Genomic DNA, 26,990 nt, shown 5'->3' on the forward strand with positions numbered 1-26,990 from the left:
CAAAAAAAGTCCCGTGTGAAAAACACAAAGGGGAAAACACATGAACAAAATTAAACTCTAACCAAAGTAAATTTTTAAGGAAATGAATACCTTTTCTGCCCGCTAAATGTGAAAATTTAAAAATAAACCCAACATATGACTAAAGAAAAATTTTCAAAAAAATTTGTAGTTGACAAAATGATATATATCCCCTTTTTTTACAAAAACTAAGGAAAAAAAAGTCCCGTCTCTTTAAGTGTTTTTCCCGAAAACAAAGGGGATTGTAAACGAAAACTTTGGGATTTTAAGGGTCACCTAGGGTTTTCCCTATGATGGCTATTTGTTAGAAATTTTCACAAAACTTGCTTCAATGTTTTCCCATTTTTTCATTATTTAAATTTTTGTTAAAGAATTTTTTTTGACAGTGATTTCCCCCCAGTGATAGTAATTTTCCCATATATCAAAAATAGTGGGTGCGAAGGTGCCTAAGTGGCCTTGGTGGACCAATCTTGACGTATATTCGGGCGGAAATCTATCTGACCACCCGCCATAAACAAAAACCTCCTTTTCGTCCCCCTTGTTTTTGGTTTTTTTCTTTCGCCATGGGATCCCCGTGACCTTTTCCCTTCTTCATACGCAGGACGACACCGGTAGTTACAACAATTGCCACAATTACAACAACAAGAGCACTGTCATAAAAGAATACATTTTATTACATACCTGTCTAAAATCTGTAAATACACGGCTTGTAATTCACATGGAAATTTCTATGAACAATTTTGTATTGTACTGTAGCGCATCGGACTACTTTCATTCACTGACACAGTACTATAAATAGTGCACCGTTCATTTTTAACAACGACAAACCTTGAAGATTTCGTTTGGTGTTCAATGATCAAAAACAAATATTGGGGTATATAATAAAAGGGTCATTATAACAGTAGCTAGATTTGGGATTTCCTATTCGGCTGTCTTGGATTTTGCCAGGCGGATCACACTCGGCGCTTGCACGCTTTGTGTAATCTGACCATGCAAAATTCCACTTGAGCCGAACACAGTATCTGAAGTCTAGCTACTATATTTTTATCTACATGAATTTAAATATCTGTCACCAAAATCCACTAAAAGATCAATAATCTAAACAACATAACAAGAAGGTCATGATGGCCCTATATCGCTCACCTGAGTTTAGTTGCTTGTTTAAATAAATTTCTTTGCTTAAGCTTCACTAACAAAAACTAGGTGAGTAGGTCATGGTAAAGATTATTCAAGATAACTACTGAATTCTGTTTAAACATTAAACTGGTGGTCCAGATTTCTTTGCTGTAGCTTCAAAAACAAGAAAGTAGGTCAGTAGTTTAGGTTTAAGAATATTAAAGATAAGTATCAAAAGTTATACATGTGGTCCAAATTTCTATGCTGTACCTTCAAAAACAAGAAAGTAGGTTAGTAGGTCATGTTAAGACAATTCAAGATGACTATTGAAATTTGTATCAAACATTATGCTTGTGGTCCAAATTTCTTTGCGACTGCTTCAAAAACAAATAAGTCTATGTAAAACAAGGGACCACCCGGGCGTGGCCTATATTGACCCCATGGTCATGAATTGAACACTCTTGATAGAGAACCACTAGAGCATAACACATACTAAATATCTAAGCTCTGGGCCTTATGGTTTAAGACAAAAATTTTTAAAAGTTTTTTCCATGTACAAGTGTATTTAAACTATGTGCCCCCTCCTCCCCACCCCCACCCCCGCGGGACGGGGCCATGTTTGACCTCAGGGGGATAATTTAAACAATCTTGGTAGAGGACCACTAGATGATGCTAAATACCAAACTTCGAAGCCCTAGGCCCAGTGGTTTTAGACAAGAAGATTTTCAAAGTATTTCCCTATATAAGTCTATATAAACCATGTGACCACCGGGGCGGGCCATATCTGACACTAGGGGGTAGTTTGAGCAAATTTGGTAGAGGACTACAAGATGATGTTACATACCAAATATCAAATCCCTAGGCCCAGTGGTTTTGGACAAGAGGATTTGCAAAGTTTTTCCCTATATAAGTCTATATTTAATAAATATGACCCCCCGGGGCGGTGCCATATTTGAACCTAGAGGGATAATTTGACCAAACTTGGAAGAAGACCACTAGATGATGCTACATACCATATATCAAAGCCACAGGACCTGAGGTTTTGTACAAGAAGATTTTCAAAGCTTTTCCCTATATAAGTCTATGTAAACCATGTGACCCCAGGGCGGGGCCATATTTGATCCTTGGGGAAAATTTGAACAATCTTGGGAGAGCACCATTAGATGATGCTACATACCAAATATAAAAACCCTATGACCTGTGATTTTGAACAAGAATATTTTTAAAGTTTTTCCTTTCAGTTACCATGGCAACCAGAAATCTGTATGGAATTCAATTCTTTGAATAATTTTTAAAGCAGACCATCCAAAGAACATGCCTATGAGGTTTCATCAAAACTGGCCTTGTGGTTTAGGAGGAGATGTTGTTTAAAGGAAAGTGTGGAAGGACGGACGCCAGTCGGTGAGCGATCACAATTCACAATAGCTTACCCTGAGCACTTTGTACTGAGGTAAACTAAAAACAACAATAGTTAGTGTACACATAAAAAAACTTAATGAGGTTGCAATTTTCATGTACAAAATTGGCAGGTTAACGGTAGCAGCCCAAAGCACATGATGTGTCTTTTCTTTTAACGTGTATTTCGACAAAAACGACATACGTGTAAACAAAAAAGTCGATATACATGTATTAACATATAATGTTCATGAATTGTAACTCGATGGACTAGTAGTGCCGGTTATTGCAACTGTCTCTTGTTTTCTCTTTCGGCTTTTATGTATTTTTAAATCTCAATATACATGTATTGTAATATAATTACATTTCGACTCTGAAAAAAAGAGGAAAATTCACCTGACGATCCACTCTTTCTATATGTGAATTCTATGATAATCGACCATTGGATAGTTCTAATAGAGTACTTCATGATTTGGCAGATCAATTTAAGGACCCCAAATATCAGAGTCAAATAAAAATTGACCAAGTATACTTTTACAATCAGAGAAACGGAAAACAACTCACTTATTTTTTCTTGGGTCTTTGGATGTTTTTAAAAGTACGATTCAGCTATCTTTCTAGAAGTAACTGAAACTTTCTAGCCTTTCAGACTAAACAGCATAGCTTCGATGTTTGTGATAATGATAAGGAAACAATAGAATTCACCTGATGAGGATAGCCCAGAACTTCAGTGAACCAACTAATTCTTCCTCTTTGCGTTGCTTAACATGTTCATTGTTGGTCGGTTTTTCTGTAGCATTTCCTTTTTCATTCGCTGGAAAGTATATACATTTTAGTGTAACGCAATTCTCAAATTTTGTCAAGGTTTAATAACTTACTTCTCAGCACTGAACAATGAGATACAAAAGATCTACTCGGGAACTGAAACAGGCAGCTGGTGTTGTTGGCATGCGGATATTTGGCCATATCTTTTTTTGTGTTTGAAAAATGACACAGTATGAAACGACCACCGTGAAATGAAACACTGACAAAGTCTTCATTTTTATTTTGTAGTTAATGGGCACTGTTTTTATTCTTGCGTCCTTGACTGTCTATTCATGTTTTTTTTTAAATCATATATAGAATCATTATTGACCAAACAAATGTGCCGAATACTTAGGCATCATGGAATTGAAAACCGAACGTTAGCCTACCGTTGATACTATTGCAACATTTTCAAAGATATCATGAATTAAGAATTGCTCATACACTATGACGTCATAATATCACATCAATTTAGGACGTCAACATGTGAACGAGTTAAAAATAAGGTGAACTCCTACGCAGGTAATCTTGCATCTCCACACTGTAGGAAAATTGTTTTCTATGCTCTGTTTTTTCTCACTTTCTGATAGATTTTATATACTTACCAACAATGATTTGGAAGGTACCAGTAAGATCGTCATAACTTCTAACGGTAAGGCTCTCGCCAGTTGCTCTTCGACGCCTCCGTTTTCCACATGTGGGCTGAAATACCACAAATACTGTTTTCAGTACACTTAAGTCATTATCAATAAGAGTCATCTGGTCTATGACCAGAAGACGGCACTCAGTCAAAACTAAAAACTGGAAAAAGTTTTTGTCAACAACATGAAAACAGTCATCGAGGGGAAACTGTTCTGACTACGAAGCTAGTTTTGTCTGGTGGCTGATTTGATTGCCAGTTAAAATAAGAAGATAGTCAAGCTATGTAGGCCCTATATTCTGTGATTAACAATGGCTGACACGCGGATGTGTAAGAGAGAATTATGACGTCATTACTGACTTAATTCATGAAACATTACAAACAAAAAATATGTGGTCTTGCAAGTATAGGTTGAAGTGCAAAGAAATTGTTTTTGTGACTTCATTGTGCTAAAAATGATTTCATTAAAGCGAAATCCTGCAACAGGACTTATCATATTTTAAAAAGTCGGGTTTTGAAACTTTTCAGAGTAAACTCATAAGCATTATGAGTACTTAAGAATCTGCAAAAAATACAATTTATGGTAAACTGGAAGTGAAAAATATGCTTCACACCCTCTGTCTCTATAAAACGATCAAAAACCCGCCAAAACTTACTTGTTTACATGCGTCACTTTCCCCGAAGCAAATCGAAACCACACATTTAATTACCAGTTTTACACTAGTTCCCGCCAGATCTATATTTGGTAGCGTAGGAATGAACGCTTTAAATTCAGTTCTGGCGTATGGTGCTGTGAATTGAGTATTATCTATTGTGACGTCATCTGTGAGGTACGAAAAATCTGGATAGATGTCTCCACCAAGACGTGAACACCTGAAATAAATAACATATATTTTTCATGTTTTGTGACTTTCCCTGTTAAATATTCATCCTTGCTTTTTCTCACTTTCCCCAACCAACAACTCATCCTACCCATTTATGTATTTTGCATGTAATTAAAATGTACGTGTTGTGCAGTTTTGAGGCCACACGTCTGCTTTATTTTTCCGTTACAGTTTCTTTTGTGTGGCTGGCCTGCTTTGCGATACACGGCTCTTTGACAGTGTTAAGGGTGTTCTGTACTTCCGGGAAATCTACTTTTACCATATTTTTCGCGGGATGAGCGGACGGGGGTGGAGGTGTGGTGGGATTGAGTGTAGCAAGGCGAGGAAGTGTGGACAGCGCTGTTTTTTCAACAGTATTTCAGTTATGTAACGGCGGTCAGTTAACATAACCAGTCAGTGTTCCTGGATTCTGTACAAGTTCTTACCTGTTCTCCGCAAGTAACTGCCAACTTCCCCACGTGAATCAGAGGTGGAGGACGATATAACTTCAGACACAATGTCTTTTATCAAATCGTCACGGAAATCATTCGCATTGCCCTGGGATCGAATTCACGACCCCGCGATCCGTAGATCTTCGCTCATCCTATTGAGCTAAACGGGCGGTCTAAAGACATGATGCTAGAGCCTTACTAACTGATCAATAAATTAAAGGTTTCGACAGAAAAAAACGTAGACCGAGACCATTTTGTAATACACTGTACAAAACTGGGAAAACGCCTAAACATTAATGAGGATCAGTTTGAGTTACCCAATGAATTTACATTAATTCAAATCAAAATTCTGTAAAATCAAACTAAAATAGACTTGTTGCGTCGTTATTTTACTTGTGTTATACAACATAATAAATTTGTTAATGAATTTCTTAACACGTTCAAGTAACAATGTATTATTAGCTTTTTTATCAAAATTTGTTATAACCGGCAGTTAGTATTATTATTATTCTATATGTACAAATGTATAACATATCTTGTAGGGATGCTTTTCATATGACACTGTTTTTTTCCGAATGTAATATAGTTTTCCTGTACCATATCAGAAAAAAATCAAAAGGTATAAAATTCGTTAAATGGTCAATGTACAAACATATGGCGCTTGCAAAGATTGAAATGATTTTACTGATTTTTTTAAACAGTTTCAAGTTTCAAGTTTATTTGGAGCTCAAGGTCCATGAAGGCATCTGATATACAAGACAATAAAAAATAAAATACAGCAAAGTGACAAGACCGGCATTTTCATCAAGGGAAGTAATTATAATAGGAATATGGAGTTATCTGTCTTACTTACGAAGTTTCAGTGTCTAAAAGCACCAGTTCTGTCAGTAACGTATCGTCCAGAGATTTTGCTTCCATTGAACATGTCTTCACTAGCAAGTTATAATTTGCTGCAATACAAAAAAGTGTGCGAACCTTATTTTTGTACTAGTATACCTCATTTAACGCTGCATTCAGCTGGGAGGCGCGTTTTTTCTATGATACCATCACTACATACTTATAGCATGGCTTTTCTTTTGACTTCCGGTAATACGTTTGACTGTTGTCCATCAAGTTATTCAAATACTTAAGGGCTTTGTTACATATGTATTGTTCTTTCTCTTCTCTTCAGAAGGAACACTTAGAATTTGTTAGTCACACTTGACTGAGCAAATGACCCCGAAAGCTGTTGTCATTCCAAGCTGGCCAATCAAACTCCGTGACCTTAGAAATAAGCTCTGACGTTTAAATTATTCTTTTCTAAGTGAGGTGCCTTTTTTGCTGAACGCGCTCCACGGATTACATATTGCTAAACCCGAAGATGGAAAAGTGGCTTTGTTGAAACATGCCAAACGTTTTATTTGTCACAAAGGTTAACATGCGTCTTTGCCTTCGAATGCATGGCCAATATGTGAAAACAAATCCCATTGCAACCCTGTAATTGTGAAAATCAAATGAGGTAGACTGTGTCCGATCTTGAACAGACATTGAAACCAAGCTTTTACAAAATGAACATTATATATTTATATAGATGTGCCACAGAAGGAACTTTTGCTAGGCTTTAAATTGTTATAGAATACATTATCAAATATACTGTTTATGATTACGTCCCATGTATAACTTTGCAAGTGTTAGTTTACTAACTATGCAATAATGTTGTTTTGAACAACTGCTTTATCACTATTAAATTAAAATAAAATTACCAGCATTATCAAAGGACATTTAAGAAATTGATTGTTACTGTTCTGAAGAGTGACGTTTTATATTTCGTAATAGTATTGCTAAATGTACAAGTTTGTTCTTGCATACTCACGAACGTTTGTGGCTAATTTTATTTCTTGACGCAATGAAGTTCCTAATGTGACAGTTGTACTATCAGACATCTGTTCGTAAATAATGGCCGACGCATCTGCTATCCAGTAAAGTCTCATCACAGGTAGTGGGTTTACATCTACAGCTATATCATTAACATCATCCTTTGCTTTACCCCTGTTTGCAATAAGTGAGAAAGAAACTACTTTGGTAAGCAAGTTAAGATATAATTGAGCCGCACCATGAGAAAACCAACAGACTGCATTTGCGACATGCTTGGATCCAGACCAGACTGCGCATCCGCACAGTCTGGTCTGGATCCATGCTGTTCGCATTCAAAGCTTATTGCTTTGAAACCATTAAAGAAAAGCATGGATGCACTATGTTGGTTTTCTCATGGTGCGGCTCATATTATGATGACGTAATCTTCTATCTAAATTGAAACAGTTTTAGTTTTATGGCGTTATTTGATTTCAAGCTGGGACATCATCGAGCTGAAGTAAAAAACTATTTTGATATTGGGTTTTGCTGCTGGTCAAAATTCTTCATTTGCAACATGCTTCACTAAATTGAGCAAAGCAGATTCATATTTGGAATAAATCCATTTACTCTGAGCCATTTGTTTTTACTTGAATCTTTCGGGCATCTCTCATAGCTTTCATCCGCTGACTGCACTGAGTTCTGTTCAGTGGACGTCACATGACTTTGAATCAGCTGCTGAAGGGTATGTAAGATAACCGAAATGTCCAGATAAAAACAAAACAAAACAAAAAAAAAGAAGAAAAAAAAAACAACAAATTGCTCTGAGTAAATGGATTTATTTAAAATATGGACAATCCAGAGCAAGCGAACAACCTTCAATGTCAGATTCATACTGTTTTCAGTCATCTTTTTAGATTTTGAAGATGGTCCAGTGGTTTTGCATATAGATGATCAAACCCATATTGTTTCCAGCTTTTCAGCTCATCAAGTGGCGCTGCAATGTTATATTACCTTCATCAAATAATATGAAACGCCACATCAATTGCTTGAATTATAAAGCATGGGCAATTTATAAAATAAAATGTTTATATAAAACTCCATACCATGCCTCAGCGGTTACAACAATATCCTCGTTCTCCCCGAAAGTGCATTTTATCGTGTATCTAAAATCGTCTTCAGTCGTGACGTCAGCTTTATGCTGAACAACAAGTTTGATCTCTATGGAATTCTGTAGGGAATTTATACATTACGTTATCCAAGTTGGGGACTCTCCATATTTAGAGGAATTACGGTAAAACTAAGACGTTCATATTTATACGCACTAGCATGCGTCATCAACTGCGCCCCTATTCTTCTGACGTCATTCGTTATATACGAAAAACTTAACTAGATGAAATTTATTACAAGAAAACATCTCCGGAAGTGAAAGAACATTCATTGCTTTTTAACTGGTGTAGAGGTGTGTCATACATGTAGAAGATACCTAGTAAATGAATGGGTATTAACTTTTAATTAACATATCGAACTAAATGTTTGCACTGGTGTATTGATGTAAGCATTGACGTTTGTTAGATCTACATTAACATTGTAAGTAGTGAAAACTTGATTGTATACATACTGTTGATGAATTCAAAGCCGGTTCAACGTTACAGGTCTCGAAGTTTAAAAGAAATGACTCTGAATCCAATCCAGAAAGTGTTTTCATACAATCGGACGAAGTTGTTCCTTCAATATAAGTGACTCCATTTTCTTGTCCGGAATACACCGTGTAATTCACACCCAGCGTGGTACACGACTCAACTGACAATATGGCTGAATAAAATAAAGGTACTATATAGTTAGACTATGTAAAATCTTCGTTTTTGTTGGGTTTCACCGACACAATTATAGTTCATATTCCGACTCTCCAGCTTTCCATGGTAAAGGAAGACCCAAGGTGCCTCAGGACATTGTTTCATTACGAGCGGGAACCCGGTAGAGCCAACGACCTTCGGTAAGCCAGCTGGATGGTTTCCTCACATGAAGAATGCTACGCTACGAGTGGCGCTAGAAAATACACTGGTGAGGGCAAAGTGATTAAAGTCAGTGACCTTTACCACTAGGCCAAGGAGGTCCCTGCTATAATTGTTATTTGAATTACAATGTGTACAGTGCAGTTCTATTGACAGTGATGGTCGAAGCTGGAAAATTCGGGTTTTCACTCTGCCTTACAGGAAGTAAATGTGTAATTTCCCCAATCGCTATAATAGAATTGGTAAAGCGTCCGACCAATACTCTAAGACCCCACTAGTTGCATATGCTGTCCCCATAGTGGGAAAATTTCAGCAAGTAAAGACATAAGGTAAGGCAATTAAATTATTTTTGTCGACTGTGGAAAGCGAAAAGAAAATATACTGTACCTGTTTCACAGTTGTTGCCAGCGTAACCATTTACACACGTGCATGTATATCCATCGCCTTGATCAGCACATACCCCGTTGTTCATGCATGGATTTGGATCGCAGAAATCTACATGATAGAAATTTATATTATACATTTCATTAATGGCTTGCCAGTCAATAGTCAAAACTAGTGCGTATAGAGAGAATTTGAGAATTTGTAACACATCGATTGTAATATTCCCGACAAAGATGTTTTCGAAGAAAAATATTTATATTTTCATCACATCAGTTCTGTCTGTAACAATGGTGTGTATAAGGTGGTGAAGAAACCAACGAGTTACTTAAGACATTCCTATTTAGTTTTTTTACATGTTTAGTGTTGTGTAATTATTCATTTTTGTTGAAAAAATAAACATGATGTCTAATGACTTACTCTCTACTTAAATATTATACTGTTTTCTATACTTCTGACGTTAGTGGTGAACATGTGACAGAAGCGAATGGTTGTTGTTTATGAATTAATCTTTGTTCTAGTGTATGCATATGAGCCCCACCATGAGAAAAGCAACATAGTGCGTTTGCGACCATCATGGATCCAGACCAGTCTGAGTATCCGCGCAGTCTGATTAGGATCCATGTTATTCGCTTTCAAAGCCTATTGCAATTAGAGAAACCATTAACGAACAGCATGGATCCTGACTAGACTGCGCGGACGGATCCATGCTGGTTGCTAATGTTGATTTTCTCATGGTACGGCTCATATAGTGAATATCAGTAGGTCTGGGCTAGAGATGTTGTATATATTGTAAAACATATCGGTTATTTGACAAAAATAAATAAAGAAAGAAATAAAGAAATACAATCCCATTTTTCATATATTCGTTAGCTGTCTGTCAATATGTTAAATATGAATGTATTTAATGCTTCAGCAAATATTGAACTAAATTTGTACCAAATGTGAAAACAAAAATCTGACTGATCGGACTTACTAACTGAACGTCTGAAACTGGTTTAATCCATTTGTTACTAGATTTTTGTTCTTAAGATAACTACTTAAACGGCATGGCAGAGCGACCAATTCATAGTTAGATTACAGTTTCTTTGTATGTGATTTCTGCAATCACCATTTCTTAGGGAAACCATTCGTCACTCGAGTGTCATTTATGACCAAAGAGTGTCGAAATAGTAGAAGACAAAAAGAAATCTAACTGTAATTGCCGGAAATCGCCGGAAATTGCCGAAGGTTATTTCGGGTCCATTACTTTGAGTTGTTTCGCAAATAAATATACATAGTAATTTAATCGTTATACTAGTACCTATCTTCTCGCAGATGTACTTGAAAGGGCCACCACAGTGGTTATCGTCCCACCTATCACCAAGTAACACTGCACAGTCTTGATCTCCCCCATGGTTATTTGGGTTACCCGGAAACCAGCTAGAATAGTTCATTGTCTGTCCAGAGATTGACCAAACCCAGTTACCCTCTTCAGCGACATCATTAGCACCAATGAAACTTTCAACTGAACGTGAAAAAAAAAATCGAAATTTGAAGAAACAGTTACGGAGGTCCAGTAATATATGATAGATACCGGTATATACATGATATTGGAATTTGAAGTACCATTATCTTTAATATATATATTTTGTAACTACATATGTTAGTCCTAAACATAATCTTTAGTCAGCATATTATACATATACACTAAATGCGTGCGGACATGCAATAAGTTGCGTTATTTTTTTTTGCTGTGCGCTCCGACGATGATGATTTTGTGACATGCATAAAACGACTGCTCCAGGTCTGTAGTGAACAACTTCAATAGGCCATAAGGCAACTTTACAGCAATGTGTGAATGGATAAGGAGAAAATATACATCTACTCAAAAACACATTACTAAAGTAAAACAAGTACACGACAATGACGAAACGAACGGAATTAGGAACACAGTGGGCTGGGCACTGCTTTGGAGAGGCTGGAGGCAGAAACACAGCTATGGAAACCGGAAGCAGTTATATCTGCACACACCTCAGTCATGATCTCCACAATTTTCCAAAGTTACAGTACAGTACAAAAGTTGCGATATATGCTGTTAAAAGGGAAAAATGTTCTACCCCTTGCATATGACCTTACTTTTTTGTGGCATTACTTACCATGTCCGAAGTTTCTTTGCTCCGTGGCAAGAAACTGATTCTCATTTGCATCGTTGATTTCTACCAGTTTACTTCCTTTCTGAACACACTTAGCCTAACAAAATCAAACAGAAATTTTCCATTAAATAAATAAAGATAAACATAATTGCTACAACAATCAAATGTTTAATACTTGCTAATCACTGAACATTGAAGTCGATATGTGTTTAAGCGACCGTATGTTAATATAACAATAAAACAATTTATTTATTTTATTTTGTTTTGTTTAACGTCTCACCGACACAGTTATAGGTCATATAGCAACTTTCCAGCTTTGATGGTGGAGGATGACCCTAGTTGCCCCTTCGTGCATTATTTCGTCAAGAGCGGGCACCTGGTAAGAACCACCGACCTTCCGTAAGCCAGCTGAAAGGCTTCCTCGCATGAAGAATTCAACGCCCCGAGTGACAGTTGATCCCAAATCGGTGGGGGTCAAGTGATTTGAAGTCAGTGGCCTCAACCGCTCGGTCACGGCCATAATAAAAAAAAGAGCTTCATAGTTTATACACCAGATGATAAAACAAGTAAACATAACGGTAAAAAAGCTCTTATCAAGGTTTCTGTAGTAGAAGTGTATTTATTCCGACTTTACCATTCCATCATCCCAAGTTGTTGCTTCATCACTGAAGAAGTAACAGGATCTTTCATAGTTTACCCAGCCGTCCTCGCAGGTAACTGAGTAAAGATAAAAAAAGTAGCACAGACATTAAAAGGTCATTACGTAGCTTGAAAAACTCATTGTTTGCAAACTCATGAACAATTGTTTCTTGATTATTAGGTGATTATTGTATTCGAGTTAGGTTGTCGAGTAATCCAAATAAGTTTAAAAAATCTGTAAGAAGGTACTTTGGAAATAAAACAAGCAACCAGGCAAAATAATAGCAGACTCGGTTTGTCTGAGTCTGCTCATGAAAGGTCATGAAATGTGCAACACCCCTCCTACCCGCTAGTATAGGAACTTAGACTTATAACACATAAAAGTCTTAAAATTACTCATTTCGCGAAATGGAAGTGCTTCAGTTGCTCTAAGGCAATCTTGAAACATCGGGAATATCCGTGTTCTCCGGTAAATACACGGTCTATTGCGTAGCATAAAGGCCGAGGTAATCAGATTTGCTCTCAGGATGTAAAACAAACATTGAGCGACAAACAAGTTAGATTTCCGGGTTATCAACTGTTCCGGAAAATATGCACGATTTCTTCAGCGGACACATTGCTCGACTGTAGAGGCCGTATGTAATTCTGCTAAAGACTGAGTGCAGGTTTCTCGATACAAAGCTTATAACTTTTTTATTACATATAAACGTATCCATATATATTAATATCATATAGATATTACGAATTTTTTGTTCAAAAGCCATTAAAGAATTGACAATGCTGACGTAAATAAACAATTTACGCAACGAAACAAATTGAAATGAGGTCAAGCCTCGACATGAAATTCAGACGTTAATATAGAATTATATTGACGTTGACGGGTCCATTGTAATTTTACGGAGACTTATGCACGGATATTCACGTAGGTAAAGCGGTAGCTGATTTATAAATGAGCTGCGCCGTGAGAAAACGAACATAGTGCTTTTACGACCAGCATGGATTCAGACCAGCCCGCACATACGCGCATTCTTGTCAGGATCCATGCTGTTCGTTTTCAAGGCTATTGTAATTGGAGAAACCGTTAGCGAACAGCATGGATCCTTACAAGACTGCACTGACGAGCAGGCTGGTCTGGATCCATGCTGGTGGCAAATGCACTATGTTGGTTTTCTCATGGCGCGGCTTAAATATGATACATACCGGCATCCTGTCGTTTGTTTCTTTGTTTGCCATCATCAATACCAACTTCATCGTTTACTAAAAATTAAAGGTAACGTTCATTTATCAAAAATGTTTCTGTTTACTTCGTTTTAAATTTATCATGGCGCTGATTAAGAATTAACTATAAACAGATGGACAAGCATATGACAAAATAGTCTGTATACAAAAAATGTATAGAAACATATGATACAAAAACAGTCTAAAGAACAAACAAAATCAAAACTCGGACCAGATAAATATAATCGAAGTCAGTTTGTTTCTTAAAACAGACAAATTTGTAATCAAAATGGTAAGCTTGAGTAAACATTCTTGAAACTAGTTATTGCGTGAATTTAACAAAAGTTGTGAAAAGATCCTTTGAAAGCGTGTAATGAAATGTGCAACACCCCTCATGCCCCTAGCAACGGCTTAAGCGAAATTATGTCAAAACCAGAACAGTTATCTTTGTTTTCAAAAGCTACCGTAGTTCACACTTCAAATCTGTGCTCGAAACAGGTTAGAAAAAGGTATGCGTATTTTCAATATAGTATCGCATTAGAGCATTGAACAGAAATCAAACACTGTTTTATTAATGTGTTTAACGTCTGATAAACGCCGATTTACTGAAAGTGTCTTGAAGCCACGCATGTTCGTTTTTTTACTCGCAAACTATTCTTGTTACATCATGGTAAGTTATGCAGCATTAATTTACGGTCACGACAGAGCACTGATAACTGCATTAATGTTGATTACACTGTATTCATTTTAATATTTTAATATATGTTATAAGGATGCCACCAAAGACTGTTGCATCAATAACATTACGTAGTTTCCCAAACTCAAGGGGCACATGTCCTTAAAATGCTTTATATATAACTTGTACTCTGCTTCAGCTATTCTATGTTGCCTAAGACTAACTTTTGTTCTAGAAAATAGGGTTCTGCAAAGTAAAATAGGATTGGAGCACACCCTTATGATCTAAGTATATGTATGTAATAGTTATAGTATGTGTGAGAGTGTGTTACCAGGATATATCAGAGCTAGGGGTACATCGAGGGTATTTTTCTCTGCACATATCGTCGAGGCCGGTAGGCCGAGACAGATATGTGCAGAGAAAAATACCGAGATGTACCCCTAGCTCTGATATATCCTCGTAACACACGAGCATTACATATTATAACTGTTTTATCGCATAGTTTTATCATTAAAATTATATATTATTTTCATTTAAATTTGTTTATTATTATTTTTGGGCCATTATTTCTACTCTTTTGATTCCCTTTCTGCGCCTCGCTGACTGAAACACTAAAACTTCTGTTTTAGAAAATGTGTTCCCCAGATAAAAGTATCCAACAGATTTCTGCATTGGTTTTAAATCTTTGCATTTCATTGGCCAAACATATTGTAAAACTTGTTGTTTTGTTTGTAAAAAAAAAATCAAATTGAGAAATCTCAGAATTTCATATATTTCATGTATTTCTGATTTTTTTTCGAGTTTTTGATATATTCTAGTTTATTTATTCTTTTACTTTATAAATGTAGGTGTTTGTGATAATTCTTTCTCTGTGAACTGTAAATTGGAGCTAAAATCATCTTTTCTTTGAAAGGAAAACATTATACTCCCTCGATAGGAACTCAGTTTTACTCATGGTGCTGATATACAATGTTTATCGCAACAGTTTTTTTTCTAATGAAACTCTATAGAGATTTCTGTGTTGATATATATCGTAACAGTTTTGTAAAATATCAGCACAGATTTTGTAGTATTAATGTGTGCTACCATGTTTACATAATGCAAAGATCAAAGGAAAACTGCCGCACTATGCGATAATAAAGAAATATCATATTTGTTTATTACTCACCATTTATTCTATAGGGGACAGCAGCTGCTCCAATACCAATGAGGACTGTCAACACAAACTGTTGTATCATCTTTCATCATGAAAAGATTTTTTTTTTTTTGCATTATAATTTGCATATAGCCTAAACATATATTTTCAGACGTCATTACATAGATAAATAAACAAACAGTAGAGTTCATATTTTAGGTATGTATTATATTAAAAGTTTTCACAAAGGCAATAGCAAGGTCTAATTAGTACAGAAACGATATGAGGACGCGGCTATCCTTACACAGCAATATATTTTGTAAAATGCAAGTACATTTGCATTTATTATATCTTGCGATGTTTAGCTATGATAGCTAATGATATTTATTGTAATTTTAAAACTTATCGACTATGAATTGAATGCAATTTTATGTCGAATAAACTATATATGTTTTATATATGTAATTTTAAAACTTAACTCTAATTTTTATGTGTATGAAAGTACATTTTATTGTTTCTCGGCACGGTATTAACCAGCTAATGTTTGTGTTGGAATTATATGCTGTAACATTTTCTTTGTGTTTTTACGGAAAATTTATTACATAATACTGAAAAATATGATATAATAATGCCAGTAACATTCCCAGCTTTGATGACTTGTCAACTTGAAATTGTCACCTTGATGGCCTTCATTGAAAATCGGACAAACAAAGCAGAATCGATTTTTGACATAAAATATTGTGCTATAGATAATAAAGTACAATCTCAAAAAGAAAATGAATAAATAAACTAGAAAAAATGTTAAGATCAATGAAGCACTTTTGGGTATCCTTCTTTATTTCAATATGACAATTTTGGACTATACCTGCATTTTCAACTGGTTGCCTTAGTACTCAGTCTTCTTTCTAGATTCGATTCTCCTTATACCTGCTAAAAAGAGGAAAACGAACTTTCGTGTACAAAACAAAACCAAAAAAAAAAAACAACAAACAAACTAGAGAGAAAACTTGGAGGCGTTGAGCAATGGATATTACATTCGTCACCACCCAACTGTTCGGATCGTGTCTCCTTAATTCGATAATTTGTTACAATATTATTTACTTTTATACTAATTACTAATTTGTATTATGGATTTTGCTTATCAAATATTCTCATCGTAATATATTGTTTTATTTTTTTCTGTTATCTTTTCCATATTTTCATTACATTGATTCAAAAGTTGTCTCCTTTCGGGAAACATATTTAAACTGTGTATGTATTTGACTGATTTCGTATAGGCTTTTGTTAAATCGTAACTTGCCATACTTCATATGTCTGTATGTCCTCGAAACATGTACAGTATCAATGTCAAAGCCGAAAGCATTTTGTTTTAATTAGATGAGAGTGAAAGCGAACAGTGCAGACCAAGAGGAGCCTGCACGGAAGTTCAGCCTGATGTTGGTCTGCACTAGTCGCAAAGGCTAATTCACGTGCCTCCAGCAGGCTAAATAATAAACTGTTCACTTTGAGTGAGCGGAAATCAGAAAGGAATGCTTTTGGTCAATGAGCAAAATTTATTCCGTTTTTTTTATATTTATTATGCCCCCACTTTTTTGGGGGGTGGGGGTGGGGATATAGATTTGCCCTTGTCCGTCCGTCCGTCCTCCGTCCGTCCTTCCGAGAATGTTGTGTCGTTATGGCCCCACACTTTGTAAAAATTGGTCATTTTCGTGTTGTGTCGCGCCTAGCTCCAAAAGTATTTGACATAGAGTCACAAAACTTTACAGGAATGTTGGTCAGCATGTGTAGTTGTGCACCTGGGGTTTCGCGTCCGGATTCATTCAGTCGTGTAGGAGTTATGGTCCCTGACTTAGTAAAAATTGGTCATTTTAATGTTGTGTCGCGCGTAGCTCCAAAAGTATTTGACCTAGAGTCACCAAAGTTTAAAGGAATGTTGGTCAGCATGTGCAGTTGTGCACCTTGGGTTTCGCGTCCGGATTCATTCAGTCGTGTAGGAGTTATGGCCCTACACTTTGTAAAAATTGGTCATTTTAGTGTTGTGTCGCGCCTAGCTCCAAAAGTATTTGACCTAGAGTCACCAAAGTTTAAAGGAATATTGGTCAGCATGTGCAGTTGTGCACCTGGGGTTTCGCGTCCGGATTCATTCAGACATGTAAGAGTTATGGCCCCTGACTTTGTAAAAATTGGTCATTTTAGTGTTGTGTCGCGTCTAGCTCCAAAAGTATTTGACGTAGAGTCACAAAACTTTACAGGAATGTTGGTCAGCATGTGTAGTTGTGCACCTGGGGTTTCGCGTCCGGTTTCATTCAGTCGTGTAGGAGTTATGACCCCTGACTTAGTAAAAAAATGGTCATTTTAATGTTATGTCGCGCGTAGCTCCAAAAGACCTAGAGTCACCAAAGTTTAAAGGAATGTTGGTCAGCATGTGTAGTTGTGCACCTGGGGTTTCTCGTCCGGATTCATTCAATATTGTAGGAGTTATGGCCCCTGACCTAGGAAATAAATTGTGTCCTTTGTCATGTAGTGGGGGCATCTGTGTCCCATGGACACACTTCTAGTTGTGAGATAGCTGGTGCCAATATTTCAAACTCTTTCGTCAATACTTTACCGACACGTCCATTCGTTCGAATGAATAATGTTTCGATGATTTTCATTTAAAATTATTTCATAAAGCCAAGGTTGCATTTTCTTAATATTTTTCTTCAGTGTTATGAACTTATTTTTATCATATTAATTGATAGGAATATTTTAAATATCTAAGCAGATAATATTGAACCTTCCATAAATACTGCTATGATGATAATTTTACATTTGCGATTTTTAGACATTTGAAATGTTTCAGGAAATTATACATATATTAAAACATAAGAAAAACCACTCTCATGATGGTTTATAAAAACGTTGATTATAAATTGGCGCTTTTGAGTACTTTGATTGTTTATCCATGTCTTCAGTTTATATATATGTTTTATTGCTATAAGCATATAATTGTATATTTAATGCAATAAACTATTTGAGTTGAGTTGAGTTGAGTTGAGTTTAAATATATTACATTGAAACCAGTAAATATTGCTGCAATGATTCAATTTCTCGATTTACTCGGACACATTTGGTACTTAAGTATATTATATTGAAACTTCAGTAAATACTGCTTTAGTGATTTAATTTTCGATGGTTTTGCGTTTGCAGTTACTCGGACACTTATTGTTTAAATATATTATATTGAAACTTCAGTAAATATTGCTATAATAATTCAATTTCTCAATGACGTTCCATTTGCAATCACTCGGACACTTTCAGTATTTAAGCATATTATATTGGAACTTCAGTAAATATTTATTTGCTGTGACAATTCAATTTCTTGATGATTTTCCATTTGCAATTACTCGGACACTTATTGTTTAAAAATATTATATTGAAACTTCAGTAAATATTGCTATAATAATTCCATTTCTCGATGATTTTCTATTTGCAATCACTCGGACACTTTTAGTATTTAAGTATATCATATTAAAACTTCAGTAAATATTAATTTGCTGTGACAATTCACTTTCTCGATGATTTTCCATTTGCGATTACTCGGACACATTTAGTTTTTAAGAATGTTATATTGAAACTTCAGTAAATATTGCTATAATAATTCAATTTCTCGATGACGTTCCATTTGCAATTACTCGGTCACTTTTAATATTTAAGTAAATTGTAATGAAATTTCAGTAAATATTGTCTTGATGATTTGTCTTAATGATGAATGAACATTTGCGAATTTTTCGGACACTTTTATTGTTTAAGACCGTAGTAAATATTTGCTTGATTATTTCTTCTAACGATAATTTTACGTTTGCGCTTACCGGGACACGTTTAGTCGCTGAATGCAGTGTAGGATTTATTTTTTCTTTGGCATTTTTGAAAAAAAAAATTTCCTTAAATTAGCATACAGTTTCAGGACGTATCGTCTATCCATCAGCATAATCTGAAAATATTAGGAAACTGTATTGCGCCCCCCCCCCAAAAAAACCCCCCCCCCCCCCCCCCCAAAAAAAAAAAAACAAAAAAAAACAACAACAAACAAATAAACACACAAAAAAAAAAATAACCAAAAGCAACAACAACAACAACAACAACAGTATTTCGTAAATTAGAATTAAAAAATAAACAAATAAATAAATAAATGCAATATGGTGAAAAAATATTTGACAGAAAATTAACAATGTATCGATATTTTTAGTATTTCAATCGTTTATACCGGACATAAAGCAAAATAACCAAAAAAAAAAAAAAAAAAAAAAAAAAAAATATATATATATATATATATATAAATATTACCATTTTACGATACTCAAAAATATAACGGTTATTTGTCAATATCTTAAATCGGTTCCACTAAAAGACAAAGTTAGACAAAAATCCAACACCGTGTAAGATGAATACCTTTTTATGAAACTGGTTAAGTCTTGGTTATTGTACAGTCACTATTAAATAAAATAATTTAAAGATAAGTCAACGGTATCTATTGTCATTAGTGTACAGAAAGAACGTCAAAATAAAAAAAAAAAAGAAAAAAAAAAGAGAAAGAAAAATCTTACTGTTTAGCGCGATATTTCCAACACACCAACATCCGATTTAAAAGCGCTTTTCTGAAGCGAGGGTTTATATAGTGTTGGGAGCGTCATTAAAAAATTCGGGTAAAATATAAACCTTTCATAGAATTACTATTTATAGAAGATATCAATTTTAATGATCTCATTTAATCAATAGACATATGAGCCGTGCCATGAGAAAATCAACATAGTGGGTTTGCGACCAGCATGGATACAGACCAGCCTGCGCATCCGCGCAGTCTGGTCAGGATCCGTGCTGTTCGCTAATGGTTTCTCTAATTGCAGTAAGCTTTCAAAGCGAACAGCATGGATCTTGACCAGACTGCGCGGATGCGCAGGCTGGTCAGGATCCATGCTGGTCGCACACCCACTATGTTGGTTTTCTCATGGCACGGCTCATATAGTTTGAATTTATCACTTACATAGAAATCAGCTTCAAGGAATTTGGCGGAGGGTTGGCCATATTTTTTAAGAACACGCGTGTTGATTAAGATAATTTTGACAATTTTGCATATACTGTTAATTAAACATGATAAACAATGACGGTCTGTCTTTACAAGATGATATATCTGTATCACTGATTAGATTCCGAGAGCACGTCCTAACAATTTTATCAAATGATTCTTGATGAAAAGCCATTGGAAGCTTAAAATACAAATAAGCAAAATGATAGCAGGCTTGACTGATTAAATCTGTTCATAAGATGAAATCCCTCAAGCCCGTATGCACTAGCTTATATATAATTATGCTCCCGAAGGTGGGCATAATAAAATCGCACTGTCCGTCCGTGCATGCGTGCGTGCGTGCGTCCGTGCATCCGGTAAATTCTTTTCCGGGCTGTAACTCTTCCATCCATAAAGGCATTTAACATTAACTTGCCACAAATAAGACGACGTGTTATGCGTGAGACCCAGACCCCTATCTCCAAAGTTAAGGTCACACTTTGAGGTCATAGGTTAACATGGTCTGTTTCGTGTCCGGTCCATAACTCTGCCATCCATGAAGGAATTTTGAAACAAATTGGCGTAAATGTTTACTTTAATAAGACGATGTGTCATGCGTAAGATCCGGACCCCTAGTTCTAAGGTCAAGGTTACACTTACAAGTCAAAGGTTAACATGGTCTGTTTCATGTCCGGTCCATAACTCTGTCATCCATGAAGGGATTCTAAAACAACTTGACATAAATTTTTACCATAATGAGAAGACATGTCATGCGCAAAACCCAGACACCTAGCTCGAAGGTCAAGGTCACAATTACAAGTCAAAGGTTAACAGGGTATGTTTCGTGTCCGGCCCATAACTCTGCCATTTATTAAGGGATTTTAAAATTACTTTGCATAAATGTTCCTCATAATGAGACGACGTGTCAGGAGCAAGACCCAGACCCTTAGCTCCAAGGTCAAGGTCGCACTTAGAGGTCAAAGGTTAAAATGGTCTGTTTCTTGTCTGGTCCATAACTCATCAATTCTGCCATTGATGAAGGGATTTTGAAATTACTTGGCATAAATGTTCCCTATATTAAGATGAGGTATCGTATGCAAGAACCAGACCCCTAGCTCCAAGGTCAAGGTCACACTTAGAAGTCAAAGGTGTTTCTTGTCTGGTCCATACCTTTGCCATTTATCAAGGGATTTGAAAATAACTTGACCCAAATGATAACCATATTGAGAAGATGCGTCACACTTATGACCGAGGCCTCTTAGGTCAAGGTCACAAAATTATATGTGATTTTTTGCGCATACAGCTGTGACATTCTCGGGCCTACTTCGGGGGCATTTTTCACCAATAGTGACAGCTCTTGTTTCTTTATACAATACGATATATTAAATAGACTATAAGGATCTTACATACCTGCCTGTGTAAGACAGGGTTTTCCCTACCCGAGGGACAGTTTGAAATAGAAAACCGAGCGAGGTTTTTTATCCAAGCTTTCCCAAGGGTTGGGAAAACAGCCGTCTTACATAGGCAGACATGTTAGAGTATTTTTCTTGCCTATCACCTTTATGGGGCCAAATAAATTTGGGTAGGCCTATTTCCTGACATTATTTATATGTTTGTGACGTCACCTAAGTGCATGCTATATTTTAGACAAGATTTTTCCCTAGGGAAAGACAGGAATATCCATTCATGGCGCGTGTTTGGACAAATGTATACTTTCCCCGCTAGGTAGGCAAGAATCCATTATCTTAAAAGATGAAATGTGGTAACATTACTAAATCCGAGGTCGGGCCGACAACTTACGACACCATACGTCACATTAATACTGCCCCTTTGATGGTTTAAAAATCAGGAAGAACATTCTATGAAAACATAGAACGCTTAAAAGCCAAATATAGCAGAAATAGGTTCGAGTTCGTTAATGGGAGGCACTGAAATTCACAAAAACACTCACAACCCCTAGCACCAGCTTAACAAACGCCAAATTAACCGAAAACCAACAGGCGCTCGATAAAGGTATAACAATGAGGTAAACAGCACCATGTTACATATAGATATACACCCAATGGTCAGTCATTTGAAAGAGTAAATTAACATTTATTTTACACATATTTTATTCGTATTATTTTCATAGTATGAATACAGTATAAGAAATGTAAGGAGTGAACGCGGCATCCGAGTTTTTGAAAGATGTCAATTCGACCTGATAAATAGATCATGTTTTTGTATTGAATCTAGTCCAGTTTTCCACACTGACCTACTGTAGTCAACGAAAAGGGTTAGGCATGAAATATTAGTTGAAATGTCAACCATGACATTTTTGCTACAATGATCTATTTAATGCTAAGATTTGAAAGTTTTATCGTAAAATATAATAGGTTGAAACGCTGTACTTATAAAATATTTTGCTTTTGTAAAAAAAAAGTTTTAAAAATTTGTCATTCTGCCTTTTTGCTTTTTGAATAAGACTCGAATTAACCTGATTGCATTGAAATTCATTGAGGCAAAGCATTGGAATTTTGGAAAATATGATAACGGTAAACTTAAGGGTTTTTAAATATGTTGATAAACGAGCGTAATAGCTCTTTGTTTAGATAAAAGGAAAATATTCGGTAAGGCGGTTGGCCCGTTGCGTTTAGATTAAAAAAATACTGAAGGTTTAGCAAGGCACACAAAAAAGTTTTTAGCAATGTTAACTTCGATATCCAATATTTGCATATTATGTCATAGAACAGATTCTTTCTTCAAACATTTTCACATGCGAATGTGTTTTGCAGCAAATAAAACATTTTCAAATAATGGTAATTGCGTGGTATATTTCAAATTAAAACACATTTTCATTACATGCCAATTATTTCAAGAACTTTACAGAACAGTTATTTTGATACATACTATCGAAATGTCTTCCATGTGTAATAAAAGAGATTAATGGCTTTGCATGGAGAAATATGCGCTTGTTTTTAGTGGAATAAAGTCGGGAAGAACTGGTGCATATTTCTCGATTCTATGCTAATAATCTATACGAATTCAAATCAAACAAATAGATTCAGTTTTCAACCAACCAAATAACCCTAGCACCAGTTTACGCGAAGCTCTTTTATACAATAACGTAGGACTGATTTTCCAGAAACAATGAAAACAAAACGCTGGCTGTGGAACGAAGAAAATAAATTACAAGCTGTCTGGCCGTTAGAAAGTAGAGGTAAATATAAGTAAAATTCAAACGAAGAGTAGCTGCACCCACAGGAACCTGAAATTCTATCAATAATCAAGCCAACACAAGTCTGAATAAAAAAGACACTTTTTATATATATAGAGAGGAGTCTTTTTTATTCAGACTTGTGTCGACTTGATTATTGATAGAATTTCAGGTTCCTGTGCTGTATCAGATTCTATTTCCTCGCAATTATCAGGTGTTTCAATAACACAGAATAGAATAATAACTGCACACTCATATTTTGTAAGTTGTACATTTGTTTGCGGTGTACCCGTCAGTTAAATGCTTCCATCATACCTGAATTTGAATTTGTTATTCGCAAACTTTACCCCATGCAGTCTCCATCGGAGCAAAAAATCATTCGAACAATATTTTAAATATTTTTAGATAGTGATTAATTTTGTCTTTGAAAGTGTTGTATGGTTCAGCATTTGTTATATGAACCATCTCATTTTTCAACGAAGAGGCTCGGTGTTGATGTGGCTTTTGATAACTATTAAAGACCCACCAATACCTACTTTTTCTTCCCACATCAATTTCGTGCAAATAATTCTGATGATACTGACATAATACAGCTATTCTACGAGATGACAAATGGGCAATTTAAGTCTTCCCTTTTTTCAGTGTGTTTTTCACAACTTTATCTGCAAGCTTATTCAGTCAATCTGTTGTTAGTATAGTTTACAAAAACTAAAATAATAACTATCTTACACTGTAGAAACAAAGTATGGACTAAACTGGCCCTAACACATCAAGTACCTTGCATACTACTGCACTAATAGACTAATATAATAAGACATTAAACACATTGTCTTGGCCTTATATATGTCACTGTCAATTTGTTACTAGGTACTTGTAATTTCTCATTTTCTTCATACAAAGCATGCATAATAACCATTACGGAAATGCAAAAGTTATACAGTTATTTTGCAGCGCGTCTTTAATAGAAAACTTTAATAATCACATAATTTTTATCCCAATATCAAGGTTAAAGGCTTGGTATTCAAAGAAATATTTAGAATTAATCATAATGGGAAGTGTGAAATCTAGCGGAAAAAAAGAGATCACTTTGGATACAAAATCACCCCAATAAAGTCACGTACATAATAAATGTCTACATTCTTTACTTTTAATCACGAGTACGTATAATTGTGTAAATTATAAATATCGCGTGACCTTGAATTCAATGATGCATGTTATAATGATGTGAAACAGAAAGAGCAAGCCCAAATTTACTTCATTTACTTCTGTTTGTACGAAGGTAAATAAATAGAAGACGGCTCTGTTTATATAAAATTACATGAAAATAAGATACATTTAAACTTCAACACAGATCATGTACTTTTACAAATATATAATGCAGTAATATAGCTTTAATCTACACCCTGCTAAATTAAAAAAAAAGAACTGTTTTGTCATTCAGTTTTGGCAGTACCATTTATTATTCAATTCAAAGGCGTGTTCATGAAAGTTTATTAACAGAATAGCGAACAGTGCAGACCATGATGAATGTGGGCTCATTTTGCTCTGCGCTGGTCGCAAGGGAAGATTCTCTTGCCATTAGCAGGCTAAAGTAAATGGTAGATTACCCGGGAAAATATGGCATAGCAAACACGTCCTCAGCAATGCATCGCAAACTAGGAAAGTTAAAAAAAAAAAGAATAAAATAGAAACTGACGAGGAAAGATATAGCAGACGGATTGCTTCAAAAATCCAACAAGAACATATCTGTAATATTTACGATGCAATAATGGATATGGGGTTAACAAATAGGTGGGGTGTTGAGGCAGGTGGGAAAAAAGTATGAATTTTCAAGAAAGGATCCGCGCTCAAAGCACACAGTATCCCTAGTTCGTAAAAAGAGCACACGCACACGCAAACGCACACGCACACGAACACAAACACACACACACACGCAGAGCAAAAATAAAACTGGCCGATAAAAGATTTTGAGTAGAGAAAGTTCTTGCATAGAAAAGTCAGATATTTAAAAAGAAACAAAAAATATTTTTTGGAGAAAGAAAACCATAGTGAATAATATTGATAAAAAATAAATGCTGTCATTATTATTTTTAAAGGGGATGCATTTGTTTATTTATAGTCGTCATCGGTAACCTTCAAGAAGACTGTTAGTTACTTTAGTGTGAGATTCAGGATAGTGAAAGATGCAGAAGATGCTCCAATTCCAGAGGCCTACCTGCATCTTTAGCGTGACAGGTGTGTTGCGTATGTTTTCTTGTTTGTTGTAAGCGTTTTCCTCCGCCCCACTCCCCCTTTTGCCCTCTCCTTTCCCTTGCATCCCCTCCCCCTTTACTTTTAGTAAGTTTTCGTGGCTCCTCTTTGTTTTGGCAGCCGAATCCCAAGACGGTACTTGATTGTTTTTTCCTACTTGTGTGGGTGCGTTTGTAAGCTTGTGAGTCTATAACGGTGCCCTACTGTTTTCTTATGTGTTGCTTGTTCGTTTTTCTGTTATTCAGTTGATCGTCGTTGTGTGTTTATCTTTGGTACATAAGTGTCTGCGCTATTGTGGTTTACGTTGTAGTGCGACTGTTTTTAAAGAACATGGCATTCCCTTGTATATTCGTCCTTGTTCAACTTTCCCCTTCGGATCCCCCCCCCCCCACCTCCGCCCCCCGCCCCCAACCCGACCCCATTTCAACCCTTACCAATTCCTTCCCCTTTATCAATATTTAGCTTATATTAATATGTACTTGTTGGATGTTTGAAGCAACCCGTCTGAAATATTTTTCCATTACAGCCTCTTTTGGTTGTGGGCCTACTATGTAAATGCGTGGCTCTGGGACTGTGTTTTTGGTGCTCTGTGCTTCCGAGAAATCTACCCTTACCTATTATCTTAAGTAACTATTCAAGAGACTCTCGTTCCAAAGTAAGTATTTTCAGTAGGAGGGGTTAGGGCTCGAACTCAGGACCCCTGGTTTCGTAGTCAGACAGCGTTACTACTGGAAACTGCATCCGCTCTTTAAAAAGGCAGTTGATCACCGACCCTTTCAAGTGTACTGAATAGCTTTCCCATATGAAAGAAATATCCCTTGCAACGGTTTAAACAGAGCTCTAATATTCAGGAACATTGAATGGAATCCGTGAAGCTAACCTGAGCGTGCTCTCTGTAAACTATTTAATATCTTAAATTGCATTTAGTGTTGGCGTGCCGTGTAGCAGCGATTGAAAATCTCCATCTACTTTGACGCACGTGATTTTATATTTTCTAGGAAGAGGGGTGGGTTGAAAGGTGTAACATGTTTATCTGCCTTTCACAAACAGATAAAGGTAGAACAATAAGGTAAACAACAGACTCAGTAGGTAATTACATAGATGACGGACGGGAAAGCTTTATTTCTTTGATTTGTTTTGTTGGGACTACTTTACACGTTAGGTCGTTATAGCACGAGACGAG

The 26,990-nt window shown here is 35.9% G+C and overlaps 1 protein-coding gene across 1 annotated transcript; it reads right to left on the reverse strand.

The window, feature by feature from the left end:
* Nucleotides 1-511: 511 nt before the first annotated feature.
* LOC123542037 (uncharacterized) lies at nt 512-15,420 on the reverse strand. Its single transcript, XM_045327669.2, has 14 exons — nt 15,351-15,420; nt 13,489-13,545; nt 12,284-12,366; nt 11,653-11,746; nt 10,818-11,021; nt 9,521-9,628; nt 8,740-8,933; nt 8,225-8,349; nt 7,141-7,316; nt 6,142-6,238; nt 4,630-4,846; nt 3,939-4,035; nt 3,235-3,343; nt 512-668 (listed from the first exon to the last, which is right to left on the reverse strand). Exons 1-14 carry the CDS (start codon nt 15,418-15,420, stop codon nt 512-514), a joined length of 1,788 nt encoding a protein of 595 aa, XP_045183604.2.
* Between the last annotated feature and the right edge of the window lie 11,570 nt (nt 15,421-26,990).

The sequence above is a fragment of the Mercenaria mercenaria genome, chromosome 19 (assembly GCF_021730395.1).
Source record: "Mercenaria mercenaria strain notata chromosome 19, MADL_Memer_1, whole genome shotgun sequence".
In the NCBI taxonomy this organism is placed as follows: Eukaryota; Metazoa; Mollusca; class Bivalvia; order Venerida; family Veneridae; genus Mercenaria; species Mercenaria mercenaria.

Bases quoted from the DNA above. Each gene is read 5' to 3' on its own strand.
- LOC123542037 (XM_045327669.2), bottom strand. From the start codon at position 15,420: ATGATACAACAGTTTGTGTTGACAGTCCTCATTGGTATTGGAGCAGCT. The intron at 8,350-8,739 runs GTATGTATACAA...AATTCCCTACAG, and splicing joins CGGCTTTGAATTCATCAACA to AATTCCATAGAGATCAAACT. The intron at 7,317-8,224 runs GTATGGAGTTTT...TATTGCAAACAG, and splicing joins GTTGTAACCGCTGAGGCATG to GGGTAAAGCAAAGGATGATG.